Raw genomic sequence first — 27,857 nt, 5'->3', positions numbered from 1 at the left:
AAACTCATTACAGCACAAAAATGTTCAAAACAGCAGTACTAATCTGTGGATTTTGACCACTTCTGCCTTGAGGGTTACCGCTCCTTGTCTGCCCTGCAACTGAATTGAACTGAATTTGCGTAACCTGCAACTGACTGTAATTCAGAGACTTGCTAGGCACTGCTTTTTCAACTGTTGTGGGTAGACCAAGTGTGTGTAGGCCTTGCGTAGACTCCCAGTGACCACCTCTGTATAGTCATGTCTTGGCCGCATTATAGTCACACTGGCCGACACTTACACATGACTACAGCAGCAATTATCTATCCCGTTCATAATTTATCGAGTTGAGCATTGTCCAACTTTCAAGTATGAAATTTGTGATTGACCAATCAGGATCAACGCATAATCTTTCGGGAAAGATGGGAGCGTGGAGCAGAATTTTTTTCATTTGTAACAGGAATGTGGCAGAAAATACAAAGACACAGTTCTATTAGATTGGGAACAAAGTCGTGCTGGCACATAGTTTTTAAACCAATGTCTTGTCATTTTAATATCCCGCTTCTGTAATAGGAGTGATACCTTAAATTCAAGACAAACTCCATTGTAATTTATATATCTTGAATTTTTTATTAACAGGTGTGACTATCTTTTGGCTTCAGCAAGAATTCTTACAGGAGAAAGCAATCAAATCATGCTGTTTGCAATCTAATTTTTGGCTGGATTTATGATAATTTTGAAATTAGCCAACTGAAACATTTGTTAGAATTTAAATACTATCTAAAACCTAATTTAGTTTTGTTTGTGAATTTTTTAGGTAGCTTGTGGTAAATGTGGAAACAGTCTGGGCCATGAATTTGTAAAAGACGGCCCTGGTGGCAAATCACGATTCTGAATATTCAGTCACTCTCTGAAATTTGTACCTCATAAAGGTAAGTAAACAAAACGCCAACCTCTACTAAACCTATGTTGGATTAATGCAAAAGCAAAATAGCGAAAATGTTTACAGCTTTTTTTACTTTTCTAAACTAAAATCTTTTAATAAGATTTTGAAGATTATAGTCAAAACTAGTTTTGTTTCTTTTTTTAGTTTTATCAAACTAAAAACTCTGGCTTTATTTTTTGTGTAAATTAAAGCCTTAGCTCGCCGGTTTTTTTTTTTTTTTGCTTTTGAAGCTTAGGGGGGGGGGTGGCGTGTCACCTCTATTTACACAAATACTGGCAACGCTTTCCTATTAAAGTTAAAAGAAGAAAACTCTAGGAAGTGTTCTAAAAACTAAGATTTTGAACTGGCTAATCTTCAATAATTAAAAATTTTAATACAATTAAGTCAACAAGTTTTATATTTATTTCATAGAATGTGTTTTATCTGTGCTTGGACAAATCAGAAAGAATTGTAAAATTAATGACAAAGAGGTTATAGTTTACATAGGTTTACCATTTGCCAAGTATGAGATCACTAAACAAATCATCCGTAAGCACAGGGGTAGGAGAAGAGTTTAGTGCGTACGCGTTGCACCGGAGTTTTGTGGTGATATGCATGCACCTGCACCGTTCAAGGTGCATTGTTCACCATCCATGCCCATGCACTGGACGGAGGCCGGTCCGGTCAAAATTATAAGACTTGAAAATTGGAACTCCATCATCGATTAAAATGCATAACCAGGGAACCAAGTCACGAGTATCTTTCCAAATAAATATTATTCAAAATATCGATTTTTCTTAAATTTTATTATGAATAATTTTATGCCTCTTATTATTATTTTGAGTATGAAGCTAAAATTATAACAATAAACATATTTCGATAGTTATTAAAATACATCCATTTTTTAACCATGCGTACTCCAGCGTTATAAAAAACAAAAAAGGGGTACACATTAGGGACCGACCGATATTATCAGGCTGATAAGAGGTTCAGTGTCTTTATCGGATATCGGGAGGGAAATCCTATCCGTTATCGCCCCATTTTTTTTATGCGCAACTTGTCAAGAAGATGGCAACATATTTCCTTAGGTAATTTTGCTTGTCCAGTCATTGGGGTGGAGCCACCAGATAAGTCTGACCATGGTGGAGAGATCAGTAGAGATGAGTCAAAGTATATTTGTTGTCAATACTTGTCTATACACATCTGGTACAGCAATGTTCTAAATGTATGATGACTTCAAGAATGTACATTTTCTTCCGAAATAACTAAATAGAATACTGTAAGCTATACGGTTTCTGATCAATGAATGTTCACTTGCGTCGGTGAAAGATTCAATTGGTTAAAACCATGATATCCAGTCAGGGGCGCAGCTAAGAGGAAGAAGAGGTATTGTAAGATGGGGAAGGGGGGAGGGTTCCAAGGTATCGCCGCCTCGTGCCAACAACTTGGAAAATGTACCTATTTACCTTGTGTGTCCATATTTGCCGGCATACTGGATGATTTTGTTGACACATTATTTAAATCCCTCCTCAAACTTAAAACTGCACCCCTGTATCCAGTGTACCTAGCATAGATTCGTTAGGAACAGACCATATCATATGAATGTAAAGTTCCACATGATTAAAATTCAAATTCCCGCTATTGAAATTAGGATTTGAATAATCAATTTCAATAAATGTCTTACGCTTCTTTCTCTCAGGTATTTCTGTTTATGTAACTAAACCGACTTCTTTGATTAAATTTTTTCCTTATTTGTCACTTCCGCAGATATTCGCCATTTCTTTTGTGTGCGCAGAAGCTGCTGATCAGAAAAAGTTTAAAAAAAAAAAAAAAAAATCAAAAAGTTCTTATAAATGGACTAATTTTTGGAATCCACAGTGAATTATTGAGGTTGTTCTTTGGTGTGTAATAGACCAGGAAGAAATATGGGCAGTTTGAACTTTAGGTAAGGTTTCTTTTTCCGGAGTGGAACTTATCGGTAAATTATATCAGTATCGTATCAGTGCGATACCGATATATCAGTATCGGATCCTAAAAATCCATATTGGTCGGGCCCTAGTACACATGTCATATCAAAGGTTTGGGAAACACTGCCTTATAAAGCTGTTAGAAAAAGCTTTAACGTTTTTGAACCTTCTACTCTTAAAAAAAACCTGTCAGGATTTCTTGAAAAATTCATAAGTTGAAAATAGGGACAAAATCATTAAAGTATCTTGTCAATAACCTATGCGCAGAAGCAGAAGTATGTATCACGATACCTTTAATATAAAAAGTAAATACATTTTGGTTTTCATTAAAATACATGCACTTTTTTGCGAGGTAAATTAGTGTTAGGAAAATATAAAAAAAATGGCACACATGCGTCTAAAGTTTGGGAAGCACTCCACTATGATCAGTCACGCAGGATTTTTTTGAAAAAAAAATCCTGCGTTTTTTTTAAAAAAAAATCAAAGGATTTAAAATATTTGACAAAATATGGTAAGAAAAAATTATTTCGAGAGGTGAGGGTAATCCCCCCACGCTCTCCCACCAAAATTATAAGAAATGCTCACTTTATGAAATGAATATTTGCATGAACATACATATCACATTAAGGTACGTATTTTTGACGTAACACCTTTAATTAGGTGTTGTTTTTTAGACCGCACTGCCGTTCTACGACGAACAAATAGGCTTTCAAATGGGGATAAATCCATTTATTCATACAGCGAAAAAACCGGTAAAAAAGTCCAGATATTTCATTCACATATACAGTGACAGTCTACTGAATATGTGATAGAAATATCTGGACTTCTGTACCTGTTTTTTCACTGTCTAAATAAATGGATTTATCCCCATTTGGAAGTTTATTTGTTCGTCTTACGGAACGTCTTTTTTATAGCTTTTAAATAAGATGATGCATTCTGTGAAGACACATTTACGGGGTGTCAGTTGACAGGTCGGTTGTCAAATTTCAAGCGTGAAGCCAAGTTTCAAGAAACCATTACTTTTTGAAACGGGCCATCCATTGCAGTAATACATAATATTTTTTATGATTCATTTAATAGTTCCTATGTGTTTTCAATAAAGTGCTTTAAAAATTATCATAAAAAGGGGAAAGAAGGGCGCCAGCCCATCCTATATTTATTGTAATTTGTGTTCGCCTTAAGTTTCAATGTTACTGTGCACTTTCATGTAAAAAGAAACTTCTTTTTTTATTCTATCCGTTTTTTCCACAAGGATTGTCGATATACTAAACAATATACTACAACTAACAACTCACTGCAGCACCAAGCCTCCAAGACAACTGCGCACGCTCCTCTTGCACCCCAATGTATTCAAAGCTTCTTTTACCCCATCTTATGAATTTTTAACTTCCTTTAAGTTCTTCCTTATGACCTGTTCTCATCACATTCGGGGACGACCTGCTTCTCGTTTCGCCCCAGATGGATGCCCAAAAAGTACAATCTGTAATCCATCATCAGTAAAACGTGGTCTAAGCTGTCTTTCATTACCACATTTTTGTATGGGTTATTGTTTAATAAACAGTACGGCTATCCTAGGGACGTGCAAAGAGAGGGGCGGGGGTGCTCGGACTCCCCTCCCACCAAAATTTAGACAAGTCATTAAAATTGTCGGTAGCTCTTATTCAATTTATCAAATAAGATTTTTTTTTTTTTTTGTGACTCGCCACCGAACAAAAATTCGTGCGTACGTGCCTGGGCACTCTGAAAATCGTTCGCCTCTAATTTCGGGGTCTCATAGTTAATTTTATATTTTGGTGCCATTTGCGATATTATTAAAGGACTTGTGTTTAAAGACTAATGCAACGTGTCGACGGTTCAAAACTTCATCTTTCCCGTCATTAATTTAGATTATTCCAGAATGATCTGCGTTTTGTCTCCAAAGGTTTAAGGTTGATACTCTCAATTTTTTTTAGGTAACCCCTCCCCCTCCCTAAAAAGAGACATATTTCAGGGTCAGTGGGTCACCAATTTTTTCTTTTTTCTTCAGATTCTGATATTTTTCTTTTTTCTGCAGATTCTGATATTTTTTCTTGTTTCTTCAGATCGATATTTTTCTTTTTTCTGCAGATTCTGATATTTTTTCTTTTCTCTTTAGATTCTGATATTTTTTCTTTTTCCTTCGGATTCCGATATTTTTCTTTTTTCTGCAGATTTTGATATTTTAAGAAGAGTCAAAATTAGAAACGGTTGAAGAGATAATGATGACCTTTTTTCTTTCAGAGGTCAAACAAGTTTCTGGGAGTGAAGAGTAAATGTTTTTTACCGTAACATATGCACAGATGAACTGCAACATTAAGTGAAGAGATGAAATGGGAACACGAAAGCCCCCGTGGATGTGTTCGCGTTGATTGATTATCGCTTTTAAATGCAGTTTGTCCATTTTGGATTGTTTGTTATGCTTTAGTATTTTAATCTTGTCCCAGTTTTGCATTTGTTCCTTGTTGTTTCTAGCAGATTTAAAGGTAATTTAACCAACAATGTCCATTTAAAAGTCATAGTGTCAGGTATTAACAAGGCTTTGAAAACCATTAAACACGCGCCGATCCTGCTTATCATAGCTGCCCATAGGTTGGTCTTGGAGGACTTTCTTTGAACTGATTTTGCGGGATTCATGTCCTCCCCCCTCCTTTCGTGAAGGTATGTAGACTGTGAACATAAAAAGACCAACTTCTTAAGTTACAAAAATTTAAAACAGGTTTTCAGTAATAGCTACTCATCAGTTTGTATGTACTCAAAAGCGCCAATTCCCGAAAACGTAAAAAGGGGGGGGGGGCAAAATGTATTTGCCAAAATCTAGTCTGGGGGCAATTTTATTGCTCTTATACATTTTTTCAAATACCAAAAAAACGTTCTTTCAATGAAAATACCAAAAAAGGAATATTTCTAAGTATTGAAGGGGAGGGAAAGCCTACGGGGACAAATTCTTCAATCCCAATCGGCGACCCTCTGTGTATTTAAAGGTAGTATTTTTTTTTCCTTCTAGCCGGCAGTTACACACTAAGATTACAAATAAACTCAACCTTCCAAAATCAAATGAAATTCTGCCTAAAAAAGAATGCTCTGGTTTGTGCTTACTGGTAGATACCCTTTATTTTTATGTACCATTATTCCAAAAAAAAAAAAAAAAAATAATTATGTTCCTATCAAGCTGAGAGACAAACACAACACAGATCTTTTAACCCATTTTTGATACCTTGAAAAACCTCAACCTCCATTACCCTAAGCCGGATCAGAACAGCATGAAGTTTAACTCATAAGGAGGGCTTTGATTCCTTGTTTGTTCTTGGGTCGCACACAAATAAAAAAGTTAATTATTTCAGTGGAATCTATTAACATCTCACTTCAATTTCTCAAAAATTTGTTTTACCATGGAATGTATTTTGGTTTTGGATGACCTGGCTACATTGAACAGCTTCAGATCGAATACCACAAATAACAATTTATTAAAATAAAATACAAAATAAAACAAATAGCCCCCATTTACTTATTATGTATACAGGAATGTATCCGGTTGGAGCCCCCCCCCCCTCTTCCCGAAGTGTGTGATTCATTCATTGATTTAAAAAATAAAATAAAAAGTCGTCCTCCCCCCCCCCCAGTCCGTAAAAAAAAGGTAATTGTCTGGCAAGATATTTCAGTAGTTCAGACAGTTTGATCATACTCAAGACCGTTAAATATTTAGTGCTGGAGACGGCATTCGACGAAACAATATTTTTGACAGCGTCCCCCCCCCCTTCCCGCCTCCTCCGCAGAACAAGAATCCTGAATTTGGCTGTATACATATAAACACAGTACAAATAAGAAGTTGGATCTAGGTTGTAATTGCATATGTTGTAGACTCTAGATGCCCTTGAACACCTGGAATGAAGATAAACTTAATTAGACTTTGAGAATAATAACTTATTCATATGATTGCAATTGGTGTCTTGAAAACTTTTCATCATAGTACAATTCTATTGGTGGCGACATTTTCACTCGAAACTAAGGGGTGTATGCAGAAATTTATTTAGGGGTGGACGAATCCGTCAAAATATTAAAAATCAGGCACATTGCAGGAAATATGACGAGACTCCGGGCCCTAAAACCCTGTATCCATTATGGCTTTATCAGGCCGAGTGAAAACAGCTTTTCGCACCCATTTTAATTTCTCCTAAAAAAAAAACTACATCCGCCTGATTTGTCTAAATCAGGCACCAATGAAGGCGGGAGGTGCCAGAAAAAGTAAATAAGAACAGTGGTGTCAGGGGGAAAGGGGCATGTGTCCCCTTTGAAGATTTTGAAAAATACAAAATTAGGTATAATAATAATTTATTTATTACCCACTATAAAAAAAGAAGTGGAGTACATCAAGAACAAAAAAAAAAAAAAAAAAAAAGAAGAAAGAAGCAAACTCGCACACTTAACAATTATTTACATAAAACGACGTAAATTATGGTGCGCAGTAAGATCTGCAGATAACGACAGCTTTTCCGCAAACACAGTCACTTTTTCCCGTAAATCAGGGAGGCCGAATCGCGATATTAGATGCCGGTTCCGGAACCACGGAGGGAGGCACAAAAGGTACCGAGAAAATTTAAAATAATAAGTCTGGATAGAATTCAGATCTTTAGGCTTCAGAATTGGAAGAAAAACAGATAAAAAAAGAATAGAATGATCGCAAAATGAAGAATATAATTTTCCAAGCGCTTGTCTATTGTAACTCCGTCTATTTGCAACAATTTTTGAATTTCGAACCTGAATTTTTTTTTTTGCATTAGAAACTGTCAGAGCCCGAAGTGTTTTGAGGTTATTAGTAATGTGAAGACCAAGCCACCGAAGAGAAGAGACACAAAGAATAGAGGAAAAACCACAGTTAAGAGGCAGACTCGCATTCGTATGTTCATTGAAAATACCTATTTTAAGATTTTTATTAAAAGAGATGACAAACTTGTCACCCTAGATATTCTAAAAATACATTGATAAATAATTAATATAAATAATAAATATATTACTGTTTTCCAATTATTAAAACTTGACTGTTGGAAAAACAAATCAATGAATAAGACAAAACACTAAACTTATTTTTCTTTTATTTCCCTTGTACAATAATTACTGGTAGTTACTCCAAAGTCCATGAACTTACAAATTTAAGATTACTAATTATGCTCTCACACGACGCTGTAGAATCTTTCACACCAGTACAACTTAAGACATTACGCTAAGTAATCTTAAGGCCTAGACAGACGTGCCGTCTTCTTCCAGATTCTTAAGAGAGCGCATGTACTACTGATAAGCTGGCTTTTATACAGAAAAGGTAGCGTATCTTTGGCAAACTTTTTTAAATTTCGAAAAAATTGACAATTAAAAAAGATAATTTACTTGGCAGCTGGAGACACAGTTTACTGAATGAGACGAAAAGAAAAAAAATTTTAATTCACCCCTATTCAATAATTAAAGGTAAATATCCAATAGACAAATGAACTTACAAATTTTAAGTTACTAATTATGCGTTCACACGACGCCGTAGAATCTTTCACACCAGCATAGCTTAAGACTTTACAGTGCGCTAAATATATCTTAAGGGATAGACAGAAGTAGCGTTTTAATAGTGTACACATGCGACTGATAGGCTGGTTTTTTTTATAGAAAGGGTAGTGTATTCTTGGCAAATTATTTCAAATTTCTAAAACATGGACTACTAACGAAGACAATTTGCTTGGACAATAAGACAATATTCCTATATACCGAGACAATGTTCCTAATCTAAAATTCAGCATAAAAACCGTTCAAAATGGGCATTAACCTAGAAAAAAATCATTTCGAAAGCTAGGACAAAATACGGCCATATTGATTTCACGGCCGTTTTTAGCTTGAAATGTATAACCAGCATAAAATATGGAAACTGGCATAAAATACGCCCATACTGAATATATGGCTGGCAGAAAATATGAGTAAAAAATATGAAAGCTGGCATAAAATACGCCCATACTAAATATATGGCCTATTTTAGCTTTAAATATATGGCCGGCAAAAAAAATGAAAGCTGGTATAAAATACGCCCATACTGAATATATGGCTGGCAGAAAATATGAGTAAAAAATATGAAAGCTGGCATAAAATACGCCCATGCTAAATATATGGCCTATTTTAGCTTGAAATATATGGCCGGCAAAAAAAATGAAAGCTGGTATAAAATACGCCCATACTGAATATATGGCTGGCAGAAAATATGAGTAAAAAATATGGAAACTGGCATAAAATACGCCCATACTGAATATATGGCTGGCAGAAAATATGAGTAAAAAATATGAAAGCTGGCATAAAATACGCCCATGCTAAATACATGGCCTATTTTAGCTTGAAATATATGGCCGGCAAAAAAAATGAAAGCTGGTATAAAATACGCCCATACTGAATATATGGCCGATTTTAGCTTGAAATATATAACCGGCAAAAAATATGAGTATAAAATATGAAAACTGGTATAAAATATGCCCATACTAAATAAATGGCCGATTTTAGCTTGAAATATATGGCCGGCAAAAAATATGAAAGCTTGTATAAAACACGCCTATACTGAATATATGGCCGATTTTAGCTTGGAATATATGGCATATTTTAGCTTGAAATATATGGCCGGCCAAAAATATGAATATAAAATATGAAAACTTGTATAAAATATGCCCATACTAATAAATGGCCGATTTTAGCTTGAAATATATGGCCGGCAAAAAATATGAGTACAAAATATGAAAGCTTGTATAAAACACGCCTATACTGAATATATGGCCGATTTTAGCTTGAAATATATGGCCGGCTAAAAATATGAATATAAAATATGAAAGCTGGCATAAAACACGCCTATACTGAATATATGGCCGATTTTAGCTTGAAATATATGGCCGGCCAAAAATATGAATATAAAATATGAAAGCTGGCATAAAACACGCCTATACTGAATATGTGGCCGATTTTAGCTTGAAGTTTATGGCCGGCAAAAAATATGAGTACAAAATATGAAAGCTTGTATAAAACACGCCTATACTGAATATATGGCCGATTTTAGCTTGAAATATATGGCCGGCAAAAAATATGAATATAAAATATGAAAGCTTGTATAAAACACGCCTATACTGAATATATGGCCGATTTTAGCTTGAAATATATGGCCGGCCAAAAATATGAATATAAAATATGAAAGCTGGCATAAAACACGCCTATACTGAATATGTGGCCGATTTTAGCTTGAAATATATGGCCGGCCAAAAATATGAATATAAAATATGAAAGCTGGTATAAAACACGCCAATACTGAATATATGGCCGGTTTTATACTAATGCTGAATTTATAGACTGTTTTTGTTGGAAAGTGCTCCTTGTATTTTCCGTACATGACGGATTCGAAAAGCTGAGTCTTCTTGTCAAGATTCTGCTCATTTATGATTTCTGAGAAATCATGTTGGCCGATCCAGCGTCCAAAAGAACAAATATTTGACTCATTGGTGGGACACACGACAAACTGTGTTCGTTTCGGTCTTCTCGTCGGAGCTTTTGCTTTCCAAAGAACAGTAAAGTGATCAGATTTTCCTAGTGCACTCAAACAGACCAGGTCGGTGTAAAACTTGTCGGATTAAGTTAGTATCAGGTCCAATGTTCCACCGGCTATATGGGTTGGAGATTTTCCAACTTGCTCAAGTTCGAGGCTGTGAGCCAAGTACTGTTTGTTAGTTTGGTTAAAATCGCCACACACAACGATGGCCGGACAACTGAATTTGGTGCGGCAATAGTCTACTCCTTTCTGGAGGTGCAAAATCATTTCTTTACGATTTCTGGCACGCTCACGTAGTAAACTGCCACTAAAATAATGCAAGAGAAATGGCGAGATAGTGACTTGGGCTTTGTGTAAATCCATAGAGACTCATGGTCTGAATCTTGTAGATTGTCCAAGAACCGCTAGGGAATATCGTTTTTGCAGAAAATAGCAACACCTCCACCGTCGCAGTTTATGCCTCTGTCTTCTCTTGTTACAAATCTAGTGGCGAATCCAGCGACTGAGTAATTTGTTCAGTCACATTCCAGCATTCGGTAATTGCAGCGGTAGCTATGTTATTTTGCCGCAGGACAGTTTCAAGTTCATCCATTTTGTTAGAGAGAGATCGGGTGTTACAGAGTAACACATTGGGAATTACTCTCTTCAGAAAAAGTGGTTCAGTTCTTATTACTTGGGTTGGGCAATAGGTATAGTTGATAGTTGAACTAGCAGCTGCAAGAAGGAGTAAAGGTGGGAGCTCCGTGAGTCGAATCGAGACAATGTTCTGGTAGGTCGAAGGGCACCGGTTGTTTGTGCGCAAGTGTCTCTCAGTCATAATAACAGATACTGGTAGACAATCTAGGGGTTTTCGCCTTCTGGCTTTAACGCCTGCTCTACATCCACTCCGTTTTTTGTCTCCTTCTACGCGTAGTGCGCGAGTCCTCTGCTTCAGATTGCAGTAGCTCCAGCGAACTTAAAACCACTAGTGTAGATGGTGCCAAAACGGTTGAATTTAATTTGCTAAGTGATTTTAGCCGAATAATCTCAGCGAAGGCTTCAATCTGCCTGCTCATGGTACCTAAAATTAGCACGAAAATCACTGAAAAGTCTATATGGTTTTCTTCTCACAAGAAAACTGATTTCGGCAGGATATGAACCTACGACCTTTGAAGCAGAATTCCAACACACTATCCACTGCGCCTCGTAGGCTTTAGCAGGATAAAGTTAAACTAACATAATGGCCTGTATTGTCGAACGGCGCAAGAGCCATCTATATGAATCCAATTACAATTACTATCTTCTGAAGTAAATTTCACAACAAACCTTAAGAAAAAAGTCCTAATAAGTTGGACTGCTGGCGAAAAAGAGTACTGAATAAGACAAAATAGAGGGTGTGTTCCATTCAATTACAATTAATAATGACAAACTATTTGTTATTATTGTCGTTCCAATACGAAATTATAAGCAATTAGTATTATTATAACTCAAGTGCCAGTATTAGCTCCTCTTATATATTATAAACATTTTCGAGGATAAATCTGTTTTCGTCTGTCATATTAGCTTGAATGCATTAATGATTGATAATAATAGTTGAGTTGTGGAATAAACCCTAAGAGTGGAACATCTCGAAATTCGTAGTAAATTGTTGGAAGGCTTTTGAAGTACCAAAGACAGTGAATATGATATCGGATTGTTTAAATTGGCAAGGTTGAAACTTACACGATCATAAATATCTTGGTAAAAATTAAGAAAACTAACTTAATTTTTAAGTCTTTTGGAGATGGGAATTTGATTTTTAAGTCTTTTGGAGATGAGAATTTCATTTTAAGTAAATGTATCTCCAAATACACGAAGATGCACTTTTTGGTAGTAACAGGCGCCAAATAAAAAAGTGACAAATTTTCAAAAAAAAAAGAAGATAAAAACAGATGGCACCAAGCAGCCTTTCTTTTAAGGGGGAGTTGCCTCTGTGAATCAACCGAGTTATAATGTTTGAATTTTTAAAAGAAAAAAAGCTTTGTCAAGTTTTCTGGAGATGGTAATTTGATTTTAATTAAATCTATCTCCAAGGACTTGGAGATGCAGTTATGCAGTTTTTGGTAGCAACAGGCGCTAAATAAAAGTAAAGCCGCGAATTTGTAAAAAAAAAGATGAAAATAGATGCCATCAAGCTGCTTAAATAGTTGCAGCCTTTCTTTGAAGGGGGAGTTGTCTTTATCAATCAACAGATTGATAATATTTGAATTTTTCAAAGAAAAAAAAGCTTTGTCAAATTTTTAAGTCTTTTGGAGATGGGAATTTGATTTTAAGTAAACATATCTCCAAAGACTTGGAGATGTAATTATGCAGTTTTTGGTAGAAGCAGGTGCTAAATAAAAGTAAAGTGACGAATTTGCAAAAAAAAGACGAAAATAGATGCCACCAAGTTGCTTAAAGAGGTGCAGCCTTTCTTTGAAGGGGGGGGGGGTTTCTTTGTGAATCAACAGATTGATAATGATTGAATTAAAAAAAATAAATATATTTGACAAATTTTTAAGTCTTTTGGAGATGGGAATTTGATTTTAATTAAATGTATCTCCAAAGACATGGAGATACAGTTATGCACTTTTTGGTAGTAGCAGGTGCTAAATAAAAGTACAGTGACGAATTTGCAAAAAAAAGACGAAAATAGATGCCACCAAGTTGTTTAAAGAGGTGCAGCCTTTCTTTGAAGGGGGGGGGGGGTTGTCTTTGTTAATCAACAGACTGATAATGTTTGAATTAAAAAAAAATATATATACTTGACAAATTTTTAATTCTTTTGGAGATGGGAATTTGATTTTAAGTAAATGTATCTCCAAAGACTTGGAGATGCAGTTATGCAGTTCTTGGTAGTAGCAGGCACCAAATAAAAAGTGACAAATTTGCAAAAAAATATGAAAACAGATGCCATCAAGCAACTTAAAAGGTGCAGCCTTTCTTTGAAGGAGGAGTTGTCTTTGTAAATCAACAGATTGATAATGTTTGAATTTTTAAAAGAAAAAAAACTTTGTAAAGTTTTTTGGAGATGGGAATTTGATTTTAAGTAAATATATCTCCAAGGACTTGGAGATGTAGTTATGCAGTTTTTGGTAGTAGCAGGCGCCAAATAAAAATAAAGTGACAAATTTGCAAGCAAGGATAAAAACAGATGCCACCAAGGAACTTAAAGAGGTGCAGCTTTTCTTTGAAGGGGGAGTTGTCTTTGTCAATCAGCAGATTGATAATGTTTGAATTTTTAAAAGAAAAAAGCTTTATCAAATTTTTTGGAGATGGAAATTTGATTTTAATCAAATTTATCTCCAAAGACTTGGAGATGCAGTTATGTAGTTTTTGGTAGTAGCAGGCACCAAATAAAAAAAGTGACAAATTTGCAAAAAAAAGATGAAAACAGATGCCACCAAGCAATTTAAAGAGGTGCAGCCTTTCTTTGAGGAGGAGTTGTCTTTGTCAATCAGCAGATTGAAAATGTTTGAATTTTTAAAAGAAAAAAAGCTTTGTCAAATTTTTTGGAGACGGACATTTTATTTTAAGTAAACGTATCTCCAAAGACTTGGAGATGTAATTATGCAGTTTTTGGTAGAAGCAGAAGCCAAATAAAAAAAGGGACAAAATTGCAAAAAAGATGAAAACAGATGCCATCAAGCAACTTAAAGAGGTGCAGCCTTTCTTTGAAGGAGGAGTTGTCTTTGTCAATCAGCAGATTGATAATGTTTGAATTTTTAAAAGAGGAAAAGCTTTGTCAAATTTCTAAGTCTTTTGGAAGACTTGGAGTCTTCCAAACTCTCCAAATACTTGGAGATGCAGTTATGCAGTTTTTGGTAGTAGCAGGCGCCCAAAAAAGTAAAATATTTGCAAAAAAAGATGGAAACAGATGGCACTTCAAACATTAAAAATAAGAACTAAAAATTCTAACAGTATCAATTTGTTGATTCACAAAGACAACTCCCCCTTTAAAGAAAGGCTGCGCCTCTTTAAGCTGCTTGGTGGCAGCTGTTTTCATCTTTTTTTGCTAATTTGTCATTATTTTTATCTGGCGCCTGCTACTACCAAAAACTGCATAACTACATTTACAAGTCCTTGAAGACACATTTACTTAAAATCAAATTCCCATCTCAAAAAACTTGACAAAGCTTTTTTTTTTTTAATTCAAACATTATCAATATGTTGATTCCCAAAGACAATTCCCCCTTCAAAGAAAGGCTGTAGCTCTTTAAGCTGCTTGGTGGCATCTGTTTTCATCTTTTTTTTTTGCAAATTTATCACTATTTTTATTTGGCGCCTGCTACTACCAAAAACTGCATAATTGAATCTCCAAGTCTTTGGAGATACGTTTACTTAAAATCAACCATTTCCACCAATTCCAGGCTCAACCATTTCCAGCCGCTGGGGATCCCATCGACGGCCGTATTTTCGGAATCCTCTGATTGGCTCCAGATCAGACTTAACTGTTGCTAGCCACGTCTTCTTTTGACCTCCTGCCCTCTTCTTCCATGCAGGTAGTGGTAGACATTTGAGGCATTTTTTGCTTATATGGTCATCTGGTCTGCTCATTGTGTGGCCAAACCATCTCAGTCTTCTATGCTTAACAATGTCAGAGACAAGTGGGCGATCCCCACATCTTCTCCTTACTTCTTCATTCGAGATTCTATCTGAGAGGCGGATACCCAGGATATAGCACAGGCATTTGTGGTTGAATATATTCAAGCTCAACGCTTCGGCTGCTTTAAGTGACCACGTTTCACATCCATAGAGAAGGACAGAGAGAACCTTAGCTTCATACACTCGGAGCTTTGTGCGTGGCGATATTTCGGCACTCCAGGCTGACGATATGCAGCTCTGGATTGCTTCTGAAGATTCACCGGCAGGGTTTACCATCGATCCGAGGTATTTGAACGACTGGACGTCCTCTTATCTGATTACCATTTAGGGTCACAGGGGTTTCATCCATCCCATCTGTTTGCATGGATTTTGTTTTTGGTAGGCTTATTTGGAGACCAGTCGAGAGTTCCTTGACTGTCACGTCATTTATCATAGCCTGGGCTTCTGTAACGGATTCAGAAAGCATGTCCACATCGTCAGCATAGTCAAGATCTGTGACAGAGAAGGACGGGCACGCTTTTATACTTGTCCAGGACCCTGAGGATCCAATCGATGACGAAGTTGAACAAAGTTGGTAAAAGGACACAGCGTTGACGTACATCTTCCTCGATCAGGACCAGATCTGAAAGATCGCCATTGACTCTTACCCGGGCCTTTGTTCAAGCATAGTATGCCTCGAGAAGATTGACGATCTTCTCAGGCACACCGTCCTCTCTCATTGCTTCTTATACTTCATCAAGATGGACCAAATTAAACGCAGTAATGAAGTCTGTGAAGATTTGGATTGCTTCCTGCTGGTGTTTAAACCGGTGTTCAAGGGCCTGTTATAGGCTAAAGCTATGGGCACAGCAACCCATAGCCCGCCTGAATCATACTTTGGCTGTTTCTGGTGTCTCTGAATCTATTTAAAAGTATGACTGCGAACAGCTTGGCAGCAATGGGGAAAAGGGATATACCACGGTAGTTTTTTTCAGTCCATTTGGTCTCCTTTTTTAAAAATAGGGACAATTATTGAGGTCTTCCAGTCATCTGGGATGTATTCATTGCCCCAGCCTTCGGTTATCACGCTATGAAGTTCATCCCCCGCCACCTCGGGGAGAGCTTTCAGTAACTCGGCAGGAATCCCATCTATTCCTGGGCTTTTATGGTTTTTCAAAACTTGGATCTCCTTAATCACTTCATCCCTGGAGGGTCTGTACATACATTTTCATATGCCTGGTTTTGCGGGGGGTTCTGCGGTGCTGTAAATGGTATCCAAGGTTGCAAGGTTGCTGTAATTATAGAAAATCCAAGGTTCTAATTAGATGAAGAATATTAGGTAGGGAGTATATCATACAAGTACCAAAAAATCTTAGGCAATCACAGTTTTCAGATATTAGTAGTCCTAAGATGAGCCTATGGGGCATAAAACGGTTTCATTTTGATACCCTTGGTACTTCAAGGTCAAGTTGTCCTTGTCCTTGATGCACTTCTTGCTTTTGCTATTTGTACTACCTATCTTTTCTTTTTTACCTTGCACAATATTTAGATATGCCATTGACAATTCTGAATCCGGATAATCTTCAAACAAGTTTCGTCCTTCATCACAGGCATGTCCTATTCTCGGATCTAATGGAATTTTGCCAAGGAAGGGAACTCCCATATCCATTGCAAGTCTTTCCCCACCTCCTGTCGTTGCCGGGAATATTGAGGACTTCGTCTGAAACATAAAATTTAACGTTCAAACGTCTGGAAAAATTCAGATATATTATTTGATTAAGTGATTGAATTGATAAATAGATTAAGGGATTAATAAGGTGCTTAATTGATTGGTTAATTGTTGAACAAACAAGGTAGGATTTAATGTGATACTCGTTTTTAGACTAAAAGGTAGAATTAAAGTTGTTTTAATCTTGTTTTTGTAATTTTGCAGCCAGGGAAAGACTACAATAATTTTAATAAAGACTATCAATAAATACTATTTTAATAAATTATTTAATTACTTATTTAATAAATTACTTAATAAAATTATTTTGATAAATAATTTAAATAAAGACTACAATAATTTGCAGGCAGGCAAAGACTAAAATAATTTAAGAAATCAAATATCAACTATAAACCTTTATTTTCTACAGTAGGGAAGGTTAAAAAAAAGGTCATTTTGGCCAAATTCGAAATACAACTTGTAATAGGGATGGCAAATCTAAAAAGTCTCTAAAATCTTATTCTGGCAACAAGATTCGAAAAAATTCCCGAAACTATTGAAACTGGAAATTTTATTTCTAGTTTCTTTGCTGGTAAGCAAAAACTGCAACACTTTTTTCTATGCATTAAGAAATCAAATACCACCTATAGTAGGAAAGGTTAAAAAAGGTAATTTTAATCAAATTCGAAATATAATTTGTAAAGGGGTGGCAACCCTAAAAAGTTTCTAGAATCTTATTCTGGCACCTAGATTAGAAAAAATTCAAAAAATCCTTAAAACTAAAAATTGTACTTCTAGTTGCTTTACTTGTAAGCAAAGACTGCAATGTATTTTTTTCCTATACATTGCGAAATCAAACATCAGGCATAATGCTTTCTTGTTTTTGTACAGTAGGAAAGGTTCAAAAAGGTCATTTTGATCAAATTCAAATTATAATTTGCATTAGTGATAGTAACTAACTTACTATAATAGTCTTGGAAAATTTTTCTAGGAACTCATTCTGGCAGCTCGATTCTAAAAATCTTAAAACCATTGAAAATAGAAATAATATTTGTGTAACTGTGCTACTACTACTACTACTGAAAAAATTACAGAAAAGATGATTATTTATATATATATACATATAAATATATATATATATATATATATATATATATATATATATATATATATATATATATATATATATATATATATATATATATATATATATATATATATATATATATATATATATATATATATATATATATATATATATATATGTGTGTATATATATATATATATAGATAGTGAAAAACCACTACTACTACTACTACTACTACTAAAAACCCGCCTCAGCACCAAGGCACCTGAGTCCAACTACGCACGCTCCTCCTCCATCCCAATCTATTCAAAGCCTCCCTCTTTACACCCTCCCAGCAAGTTCCCATTTCCATTTGATGTACAGAATAATTTTTTCTGTACATCAAATACCAACTAAACTACTACTACTAAAAACCCGCCGTAGCCCCAGGGCGCCTGAGGTTAGCCCAACTATGCATGCTCCTCCTCCATCCCAATCTATTCAAAGCCTCCCTCCTAATACCCTCTCAGCAAGTTCCCATTTCCCTTAAATCTATCTTTACAATATCCTGCCACCGAAATCGCGGACGACCAGCTTTCCGTTCAGCCCTAGACGGTTGGCCGAAAACGACAATCTTTGGCAATCTGTCATCCTTCGTCTGCAGAAAGTGCGTTAGCCATCTGAACTTTTCTCTCGTTATAGCCCTAGAAAGTGGGATTGAACCACACTTTTCGTACAGACAGCCGGGTACCCAGTCAGCCGGGTACCCAGAACAATCCATAGGCAGTTTCTCTGGAACACATCTAACATATATTCCTCCGTTTTTCGGTGTGCCCATGTTTCAAAACCATATTTGACCACTGTCATCACAATAGCTTCCAATACTTCTAATCTTGATTCACAGGTTCATCTTCCTATTCTTCCAAGCTTATTTTAACTTGTGGAAAAACACCCTTAGCCTTGGCTATTCTACTTTTAATATCTTCACTGCTCTCACCGTCTTGACTAATCTTTCCATTACCCAACGTCACCTTTTCATATTCACTTAGTCCTAGCCTTAGCAACTGAGTCTTCTTAACATTTATTTTCAAACCTTTCTAGCACCCTGAACTCGCAAAACCTCTAAAAGTTCATTCATTTTGCTCCCACTTTCATCTAGGATGCTTAAGTCATCAGCATATCAACTATAATTTTTTTTTTTGTACAGTAGGAAAGGTTTAAAAAGGTCATTTTGGTCAAATTCAAAACATAATTTTGTGATAGTGACAGTAACTGTATATTAGCGTTGGAAATTTTAAAATATGATTTTGTAACAGTGATAGTGACTAGCTTCCTGTATTAATCTAAGAAAAAGTTTCTGGAATCTTGTTCTGAGAACTAGATACTCAACATCCTACAATCTAAAATTTTTTCAGCTAAAACTATGAAGTACTGGGCTAAAAATACTCAAGTTCTATATATGTATACATATATATAGAATTTGAGTATATATATATATATATATATATATATATATATATATATATATATATATACCGTTTCCCACCTCGAACTACGGTAGTTTTCTAATTACAATATACATCATTACTAAAATCTTTATAAATCTTCATGACTATTTGTAAAAGACTCCGAACAAGTAACCCCCCTTACTACTTCATCGAAAGCTGATCTCATCCACAATCTCATCTCACCCAAAATCTAAAGTTCATTCGTTTAGACCTAGCTTTCATATTAACATATAGCTCGCCTATATTAACGTATTTTGTCTTTAAAGTGTTTGTTTACAATAAGCTTTACCTAGCAAGGTAGTTACCTAGTTTACCTTATTTTTACCCCAAGGTAGGTGAAGATGTAGCATGGTAGCATGATATAATATATATATATATATATATATATATATATATATATATATATATATATATATATATATATATATCGCTTTCATTCTCAAAGTTTTGTCACAACAATATAAAATTACTTTTTACATAGCTATTGGGTATTCACTCATAAAGTATCGCGGGAAAAAACATTATTTAGCCTAAAGAGAGGTGTCGTGGTTTGGCATCCTCTTCATGTATAGGCTAACATTATTTTACTATACAATTTTAATTTTATTAAAAAAAATCAAGCACGTCTAGTTTTCAGTAAAGCCTAATTTTTCTGAATTCTACAAATATAGAGAAATATCATAAGCCAGTTTTTCAAAAATATATATTAAATAAACTGCGAAGCAGGAATTTTTGTTCGTTTTAAAATTCAACTTCGCTCTTTGCATTCATAATGAAGTTTGTTTAAAAAAAATCTTTGTTCGCTTTTTAGGTTTGAATAACATGCATAATAAACCTTATAAATAGATTTCTGTCCATCTTAGACAAAGAGTACAATAAAAGTCAACATGAGTTTTTGTTAAAACAGGGCAGTAAAGGTAGGTACAGTAAGGGACTTTACTGCCCCAGTAAGGGGCAGTAAAGGTAGGTTACAGTAAAGGCAGGTCCCTCTTAAACTTTGACTTTAAAATATCTGCAGTTGAATCACATACAGACTCCATCGGAGGTCTGCTACCACATAAAGACAGCTATCTAAAAATGAGAGCAGGGATCCTAAAACAAGCAGATATAAAGTCACAGTAGATAAAAATTATTCTATGATTTTATGTTTCTGCTTGTTTTCGGTTTTAATATGAATAAAAAAAACTTCTCCTAGAAAAACTTTTATTTATAAGACATATCTTTAAATTAATTTGCATGATAAATAACCTTAGATATCATTTTCTTTTATTCAAGAAATAAAACTTGATGGTAGAATCTTTTTGAGAAGCGATTTTCTTGATTTAATTTCGACTCTGATTTTCCGAAAATCTGTAACTTCTCCGATTCGTTTTCTGACCAATCGTGTATATCATTATACACGTGTATACCAATCAAATGTACACAGTAAGTTATATATATATATATATATTATATATATATATTACCTTAGCCTTACCTTACATTTGGGGCAAACAAATATACTCATGTTTTCAATAACCCCTATGACAGGGATTCCAGTCTGTTTACAAAAGTTAATCTCTTTCCTCACATCCAACAGGGCCACTTCCTGAGGTGTTGTAACAACAACTGCTCCATTTAATCCAGCTGGTTTCAGGTACTAAAATAAGAGAAGTCATAACTACAAGGAAAATTCTACACAAGGGGGAGGGGGGGGGGGAGGCGAAGCTTTCCAAGAATTCCAGAAAAACTAGGCCACACAAGTTATAAGGTTTATTGGTAAATTTCATTTTCAATTTTTGGACAATAGATATTTTCTCTAAAGATCTGGTGAAAGAACCCCCAAGGAAAATTTAGAATCATTTCGGGTAAAACTTCTTTTATGTGCCATGGCTTCAACCCTCCCTTGGGCGGAAGAGACACTTCCTGGGGTGTCTCCCCCAGGGGAAAATTCCTCTTATCGCCCCCAGGGAAAATTTAAAAGTATTTAGACTAAAAATATATCTTTATTCATAATGGAATATTATTTTTGTTAAAACTTCACTGGGGTATAGGAAAACAACTGAACTATTTAATCCAGCTGGTTTCACCCACTTAAACAAAGGAATTTATTATTCCTCCACACAGGGTATAGCTCTCTCCAAGATTGGCACGAAGGACTCCCAGCATCCCCGCTTGTATGGAACGGATCGATTTTGTCCTAATGAACAAAGTAAAGGCCATGAGAGAACAAATCTGGAGGGACATCTCACCCAGAGTAAGATCACACAGATGATTTGAGTGTCCTAAATAAAAATGTAGCACAAACAATGAATTTTTGGAGGGTTTAGAGTGCAAGAACAGGGTTGAAAATCAATGTCAAGAACTCTATATTTCAGGAAATTCTCATGTGACCTCAGAAAAGAGAAAATTAACCTAGATAGAATTACCTAGGAAGCAATACTAGGAAGGATTTTGGATGCAGTGAAGACATAAAAAGTGGAACATTAACATACAATGTTCCAAGATGCAGGGAACGCTGCACTTCCCTGCAAGATGCAGGGATGCAGGGAGACAGGGTAAATATGGTCTTGAAACAGAGGTTCTTCAAAAGATACAGATGTGCTGGGTATTTTCAAGAGGAATTGTCAAACGAAATTTCAGATGCTCGTTTGAATATTCAGTGCTTACTGACCAGTTTTTCTTCTTTTTTTTTTTGGGGGGGGGGGGGGGTTTACCCCATTTCTCATAACAAAGATATTCGATCTTATTACCTCCGTTTTTTTATTATATCTACCTCCGCGGTTTAGAAATCGAAACCTCATTATGGGCTCTGCCCGCCCACGATGCTCTTACTTGTTTATCTTTTCGTTTATTAAAATTTCTTTCTTTTTTACTTTGTTACTCTGCTTTCTCTTTTTTGTACCGGTTTATAAATAAATTATTATTATACTCTGAGGTTAGAAATAAGTTACTGAAGATTATGAATATGATTTTTGAAAAAGGGGAAGTACCAAATGATTTCAGGAAAACCTCAATTAAGCGACTTTACAAGAAAGGTGATAAAAATGAGTGTGGTAATTATCCAGGCATTAGTCTGCTCTCTGTAGGTAGCAAATTACTTAGTAATATGATACTTTTTAGACTGAGAGATGCTGTAGATAAAGTTTTAAAAGTAGAACGGTGTAGCTTTCCGAAAGGTAGAAGATGTTTTGACCATATTATCACTCTTGGGTTAATAATTGAGAAGTGCCTGAGTTGTCAAACACCTTTGGTCCTTCGTTTTATAGATTATGAGCAAGCGTTCTATTCTGTTGATAGAAGAGCTTTAGTAAATGTTTTAACCTTGTATGGTATACCAGACAAATACATTAAAGTGATTAGTGCTATGTACGAGAATAACACTGCTGCGGTTAAGGTAGGCAATGAGGCTAGTAGCTGGTTTTGTATTAAATCAAGAGTTAAGCAGGGTTGTGTTCTATCCCCCTTTATATGGATTATTTTGATGGACTTTGTATTAAGGTGCACAGGAAAAGCTATGGGAGACCACGGAATCAAATGGGGAGGAAAAAGTCTCCTGGACTTAGATTATGCTGACAGTTTAAGCATCCTAGAGGAAAGTGTGAGCAAAATGAATGAACTTTTAGAGGTTTTGCGAGTTCAGGGTGCTAGAATAGGTTTGAAAATTAATGTTAAGAAGACTAAGTCACTAAGGTTAGGAATAAGTGAAGATGAAAAGGTGACGTTGGGTAATGAAAAGATTGATCAAGTGGGAAGCATGAATTACGTTTGTAGAATTATTAGTAATGATGGTGGAAACAGTGAATATGTTAAAAGTAGAATAGCCAAGGCTCAGGGTGTTTTTTTCACAATTGAAAAATGTTCGGAAGAATAGGAAGATAAGTCTGCCAACCAAGATTAAAATATTGGAAGCTACAGTGATGACAGTAGTTAAATATGACTCTGAAGCATGGGCGCTTCGAAAAGCGGATGAAGATTTGCTACATGTTTTCTAGAGAAATTGCTTAAAGATTGTTCTGGGTACCCGGCTGACTGACCGTATTTTAAACAATTGGCAGTACGAAAAGTGTGGTTCAATACCGCTCTCTAGGGCTATAATGAAAGAAAGGTTGAGGTGGCTAGTTCACGTTGTGCGGATGAAGGATGACAGATTGCCGAAGATTGTTCTTTTCGGCCAACCGTCTAGGGCTAAACGGAAAGCAGGTCGTCCTCGTCTAGGGTGGGAGGACGTCATAAAGAAAGATTTAAAGGAAATTGAAACTTCGTGGGAGTGTGTAAAAGGGAGGCTTTGAATAGATTGGGATGGAGGAGGAGCGTGCTTAAATGTGTTGGCCTCAGGCGGCTTGGTGCTGTGGTGGGTTGTTAGTAGTAGTATTAGTATTATTATAACTGCAAATCAAATAATTAGCTGTACAAAAATTAAAGTTTGATCCCATTTTCTAGGGCTATAACGAAAGAAGCGTTTAAGATTACGTCAGGTTTCATGGATGAAGGATGATAGCTTGGCAAGCATGGAGCGTTCTGGCGATCCAGATGTTATTTTCTTCTCAAATATCTACCATATGATCGTTGAGATATAATAATTGAATAAAGAATTATTGCTTTCTTTTCAGATTATTAATTAATTCAAATACCAATTTGCCCTACTGGGAGCATCCTGAAATGTTTAGAAATTTGTTGTCCAAGTTCAACAATGGTGGAGGATGATAAAATAAATACAGAATCAGACATCACCACAAAAAATAGCCATGCATAAGTCATGACAAAGGGTACTATAAGGATACTGAAAGATATGAGGACCCTTCTAATGCCAGTTATCCTATCTTAGTTCAAGTCTAAGTTTATTGTGAAACAAAATTATGAGAATTTGAAAAATAGCCTGAAATCCCACAAAAATGGTATCCGATCGGAAGAAAAACTGCACCATAGGAATCTCCATAACCGAAAACCCGTACAGGAGAATTACAATCCCCCAACTTGAGCAACAAGGAAAATCCCTTATTCACCTGAGAAGCAGTGATGTGTCTCTTTTTATTCTTCTTTTTTCATTGCCGCCAATGGAGCACTGAAAGATCATAAAGAGATGCATAAGGGCATATCTCAAAGCTAATTTTATACCTACGTCCTTTTGTAAGTAACAAAGCATAATATTGAAATTTGACATAATATTTTACAAAAACTGTATTTTCATATACAAGATGATATAATGCACGTAACTTCTGAAAAGAGATGATATAACATGCGTATCTTTCAAACAATTGCTTTTTTGGCGTGTGGAGTTCCAGCTAAGAAAAAGCCAAAAGCTAATAGTTCCTGTGTGTGATACATTTTCAAAGTAATATCATAGTTTTTTTGAAAGCTTGAATTTTATATCCATAAGCTATTGGTTATTTAATTTATTTTTATTGATAAATTTTTAGATAACACCTCATGCTGCGTATATGATCTTCATATTTAGTTTTTATAATAATATTGATTGATAAATAAATACCAAATTTTCCAAATAGGGAAGTCATCTTGTATAAAATAAAACTGGAAACAATGTTTTTTTTCAGACGTATTTTTGAAATATTTTTGGTCATTTTTGGCTTATAGTCAGTCTCCTTGAACGCAGCGAAGGAAACAAGTCTTTGTAAACCAATACCACTTAAGATACCTATACCCCTACGATTATGAGATCCACATAAACATATAACACCATATAAATCAACATAAACACCAGACACCTGAATGGGCATTAAAGTCACCATTAATAATAAAAGGCTCTTTGTCTTTAATCACTTTTTTCACTTTATTGAAAACATCCTCTGTTTGTGGTTCATTTCCATCGGGATTATAAACAATAACTATTGTATCCCTCTTACAGAATTTTCTAAATAGGAAAGTCATCTAATATAAAATAAAACTGGAAACAATGCTCTTTTTAGACGTATTTTGGACATATTTTTGGCTTATAGTCAGTCTCCTTGAACGTAGCGAAGAAAAAGAGTCTTTGTAAATACCACAAATGGGCCCAAAGATATTGGGAGAAACTCTCTTGGTTTGGTCTACCTTTAGGAAGCAATTGAGATGCCCTCTAGTTTTGTTCATGAAAAGGGGCTTTACTTCTACTCCATAAGTAAAATACAGCTCAAGATAAGTCGAAAAATACTAAGACAAATAAAAAGTAAATTTTGACCAAGAGTTTTTCGTTGGATAAACGAGCGTTCTACCTCGTCAAAATGAGTAAAAAAAAACACAATAGAAAAATAAAAGGAATACTAAAACTTCATTCTGTCCTAAAATTTTTGGGGTGATTGTTACAATTTTGAAACCCAAATATGTGCTCCTCCCTAAAAACAAACACATTATCTGCTCCTGGCCAAATCACTTCTATTTTATTCACCTTATTTTTTTTTTTTTATAATAATATATTTTATTTATATTTGATAAATATGAATATATATAAAATATATTTTATTTATAATATTTTATATATAATGATATTTTATTTATTTATTGTTTATTACACATACAAATTCTCATTTACTTTGTTCTAAAAAAGCTAAGAAAAAACAACTAAACAACGCTATTTTCAGTGAAGCATGCGTTAAAAGCATGCATCTTAAAGGTCAAAACATAAAGTTGCTCAAAAACAACTTTTAACAACAAAAACAATACAATAATCAAAATTAATGAACAAAGGATTAACTGGTATACATGCTGTATTTTAAAAATAACAACACTGATTAGGTCTCAGGAAATAAAGTTGGTTTAAGAACGTGTCATTTTTTTTTGAAAAAAATCTTCTTGTGACAAACCCTTTTAGAAGTATTGACGGGTTGACAACTAAAGGGATTTAATCAATGGCGAAGAAACAAAAACTGAACAGCTTCTCCCGCTACTTTCGTCGGCAAAGTACACCAAAGCTTTCTGCAACACCTCAAGTTGCTCTAACAACGCAAATGTAGTTAATGTGTTAAAGGTAATTATTTGGTGAAAAAAAAAAAACTGTTTTCCTTCATTCGGAATTAAAACAGATAAGAAATTAAACAAGGCCTTGACCTTACTCACATATCCAATCACCAAGGACCAACAGTACAACCAAACGCAATCAACCAAAATTAAGGGTCACGGACATGCAACATTGTCATTAATAAATCTAAACCATCAACATTAATTTTAAGCAAGAACAGGAAAATTCAGAGTAATTTAATATTCCCAAGTATTCACCTCCCACAAGTGCTACTCAGAGGAATACACACTTGCCTATATGAATTTCGGCGCATTAAATTCATTACCCAGTCTAAGTGGCGCACCTACTACAAGCTCTTTAGGGTATCCCTGTGATAGTTGCAGTTTGTGAAATATGTAATAGGCCAATAAAAGTTCGCCTAACCCAAAACTTATAAGGAAGAGAACGAATCCTCAACTAGACATTGCTATGACAGGAAGATTTCAATAGGATATTCAAAAGATATTTTCCTAAAAATATATATGGCAATCACTGTAATTTGTAATTAAATTCTTTGAAACTGATTATAATAAAACATATATACCTGAACTATAGAAAGATGTTCGTCAGATGTGCCAGGAGGAGTATCAACCAAAAGATAGTCTAGACTTTCCCAGTCAACGTCTTTTAGAAAGCGTTTTATCAAACCTATAAAAAGAAAAGTTGGAATAAGGAGGCCATTACTAGATAACACGGATGTACACAAGGGCCTTGGGACCTTCCCCCTTCCAAACCCTAAATTTTCCCGAATTCTTGGGTACTTCTTATTCAATTCATGATATATCCCCCCCGCGACAAAATTCCTGCGTATGCGCCTGCTGCACATTTTCAACGGATTTTGTCAATTTTGAAATCAATTTATGCAAGAATCGAAATTATCAGTCTAATATATCGGGACAGAATTAAATCCATGATGTGGAGGGGGGTATAGATTTTGGAAGTACTTTTTTGGTATTTTCATTGAAAAAATAAAAAACAACGAAATCGTCCCCCCCCCCTGCTAAATTTTAAAAATAAATCTTGTCCCTTCCACACAGTTTTGTGAATTGACAACCCTATATAGATGCATGTGCTCTCATCCAAAATCTAGGTGGCAATCATATAAATCTGCCAACAGAATGGTGACTATTCTAACAAGTTTTTACAACCAATAGGCCTACAGTAAAAAATTTCGTAGTTCCACAATTCGCGAATCTATCAGCTTCGAAAAAATCTATATTAGTTCATCAGTGGCCTAAAAAGAAGCATATTTTGCTAGTGGTCTCAAAAGAAGCTCATTTTTAGGCTAAAATTTTATTATTTTCAGATAAAAATCGTTCAGATAAATATAGAGAGGGAAAGGCAGAAAACTAGCCCCCTTGCTTCCATCCATTCTGAGGAAGATATTTGGGCCAAACCTGCAAAACAAGTCACCAGGATGGCAACTCCCCTATTACAAAAATAATGCAATGCAGCATTAAAGATTACATCCATAGGTTTAATTGCATGGTAGTGGGGGAAGCATTCCCTGAAAACCAGACAAAGAACTCCCTTCAAAACCTGAAAATTGTAACCCTAATATTTTGACTTACTTTTAGGGATTGAGTCAA

The 27,857-nt window shown here is 35.2% G+C and overlaps 2 protein-coding genes across 2 annotated transcripts in view; one reads left to right on the top strand and one right to left on the bottom strand.

The window, feature by feature from the left end:
- LOC148940319 (methionine-R-sulfoxide reductase B1-like) overlaps positions 1–5,385 on the top strand; it is a 39,450-nt gene extending 34,065 nt beyond the window's left edge. The window contains exons 3-4 of the mRNA XM_089105975.1: positions 794–908; positions 5,128–5,385. Coding sequence (XP_088962101.1) covers positions 794–871 — 78 coding nt within the window. The 3' untranslated portion in view covers positions 872–908; positions 5,128–5,385. The remainder of the gene's footprint in view (positions 1–793; positions 909–5,127) is intronic.
- Positions 5,386–6,528: 1,143 nt separating this feature from the next.
- Positions 6,529–27,857, bottom strand: part of Nubp1 (NUBP iron-sulfur cluster assembly factor 1) — a 39,730-nt gene continuing 18,401 nt past the window's right edge. The window contains exons 3-6 of the mRNA XM_089106459.1: positions 26,813–26,916; positions 20,773–20,934; positions 16,550–16,736; positions 6,529–6,765 (exon numbers count right to left, since the gene is read on the bottom strand). Coding sequence (XP_088962585.1) covers positions 6,719–6,765; positions 16,550–16,736; positions 20,773–20,934; positions 26,813–26,916 — 500 coding nt within the window. The 3' untranslated portion in view covers positions 6,529–6,718. The remainder of the gene's footprint in view (positions 6,766–16,549; positions 16,737–20,772; positions 20,935–26,812; positions 26,917–27,857) is intronic.

The sequence above is a fragment of the Artemia sp. Qi Xiang Cuo genome, chromosome 20 (assembly GCF_049724085.1).
Source record: "Artemia sp. Qi Xiang Cuo chromosome 20, ASM4972408v1, whole genome shotgun sequence".
Lineage (NCBI taxonomy): Eukaryota > Metazoa > Arthropoda > Branchiopoda > Anostraca > Artemiidae > Artemia > Artemia sp. Qi Xiang Cuo.
Note: the sequence above shows the minus strand (reverse complement) of the source record. Positions and strands in the feature narration are given on the sequence as shown.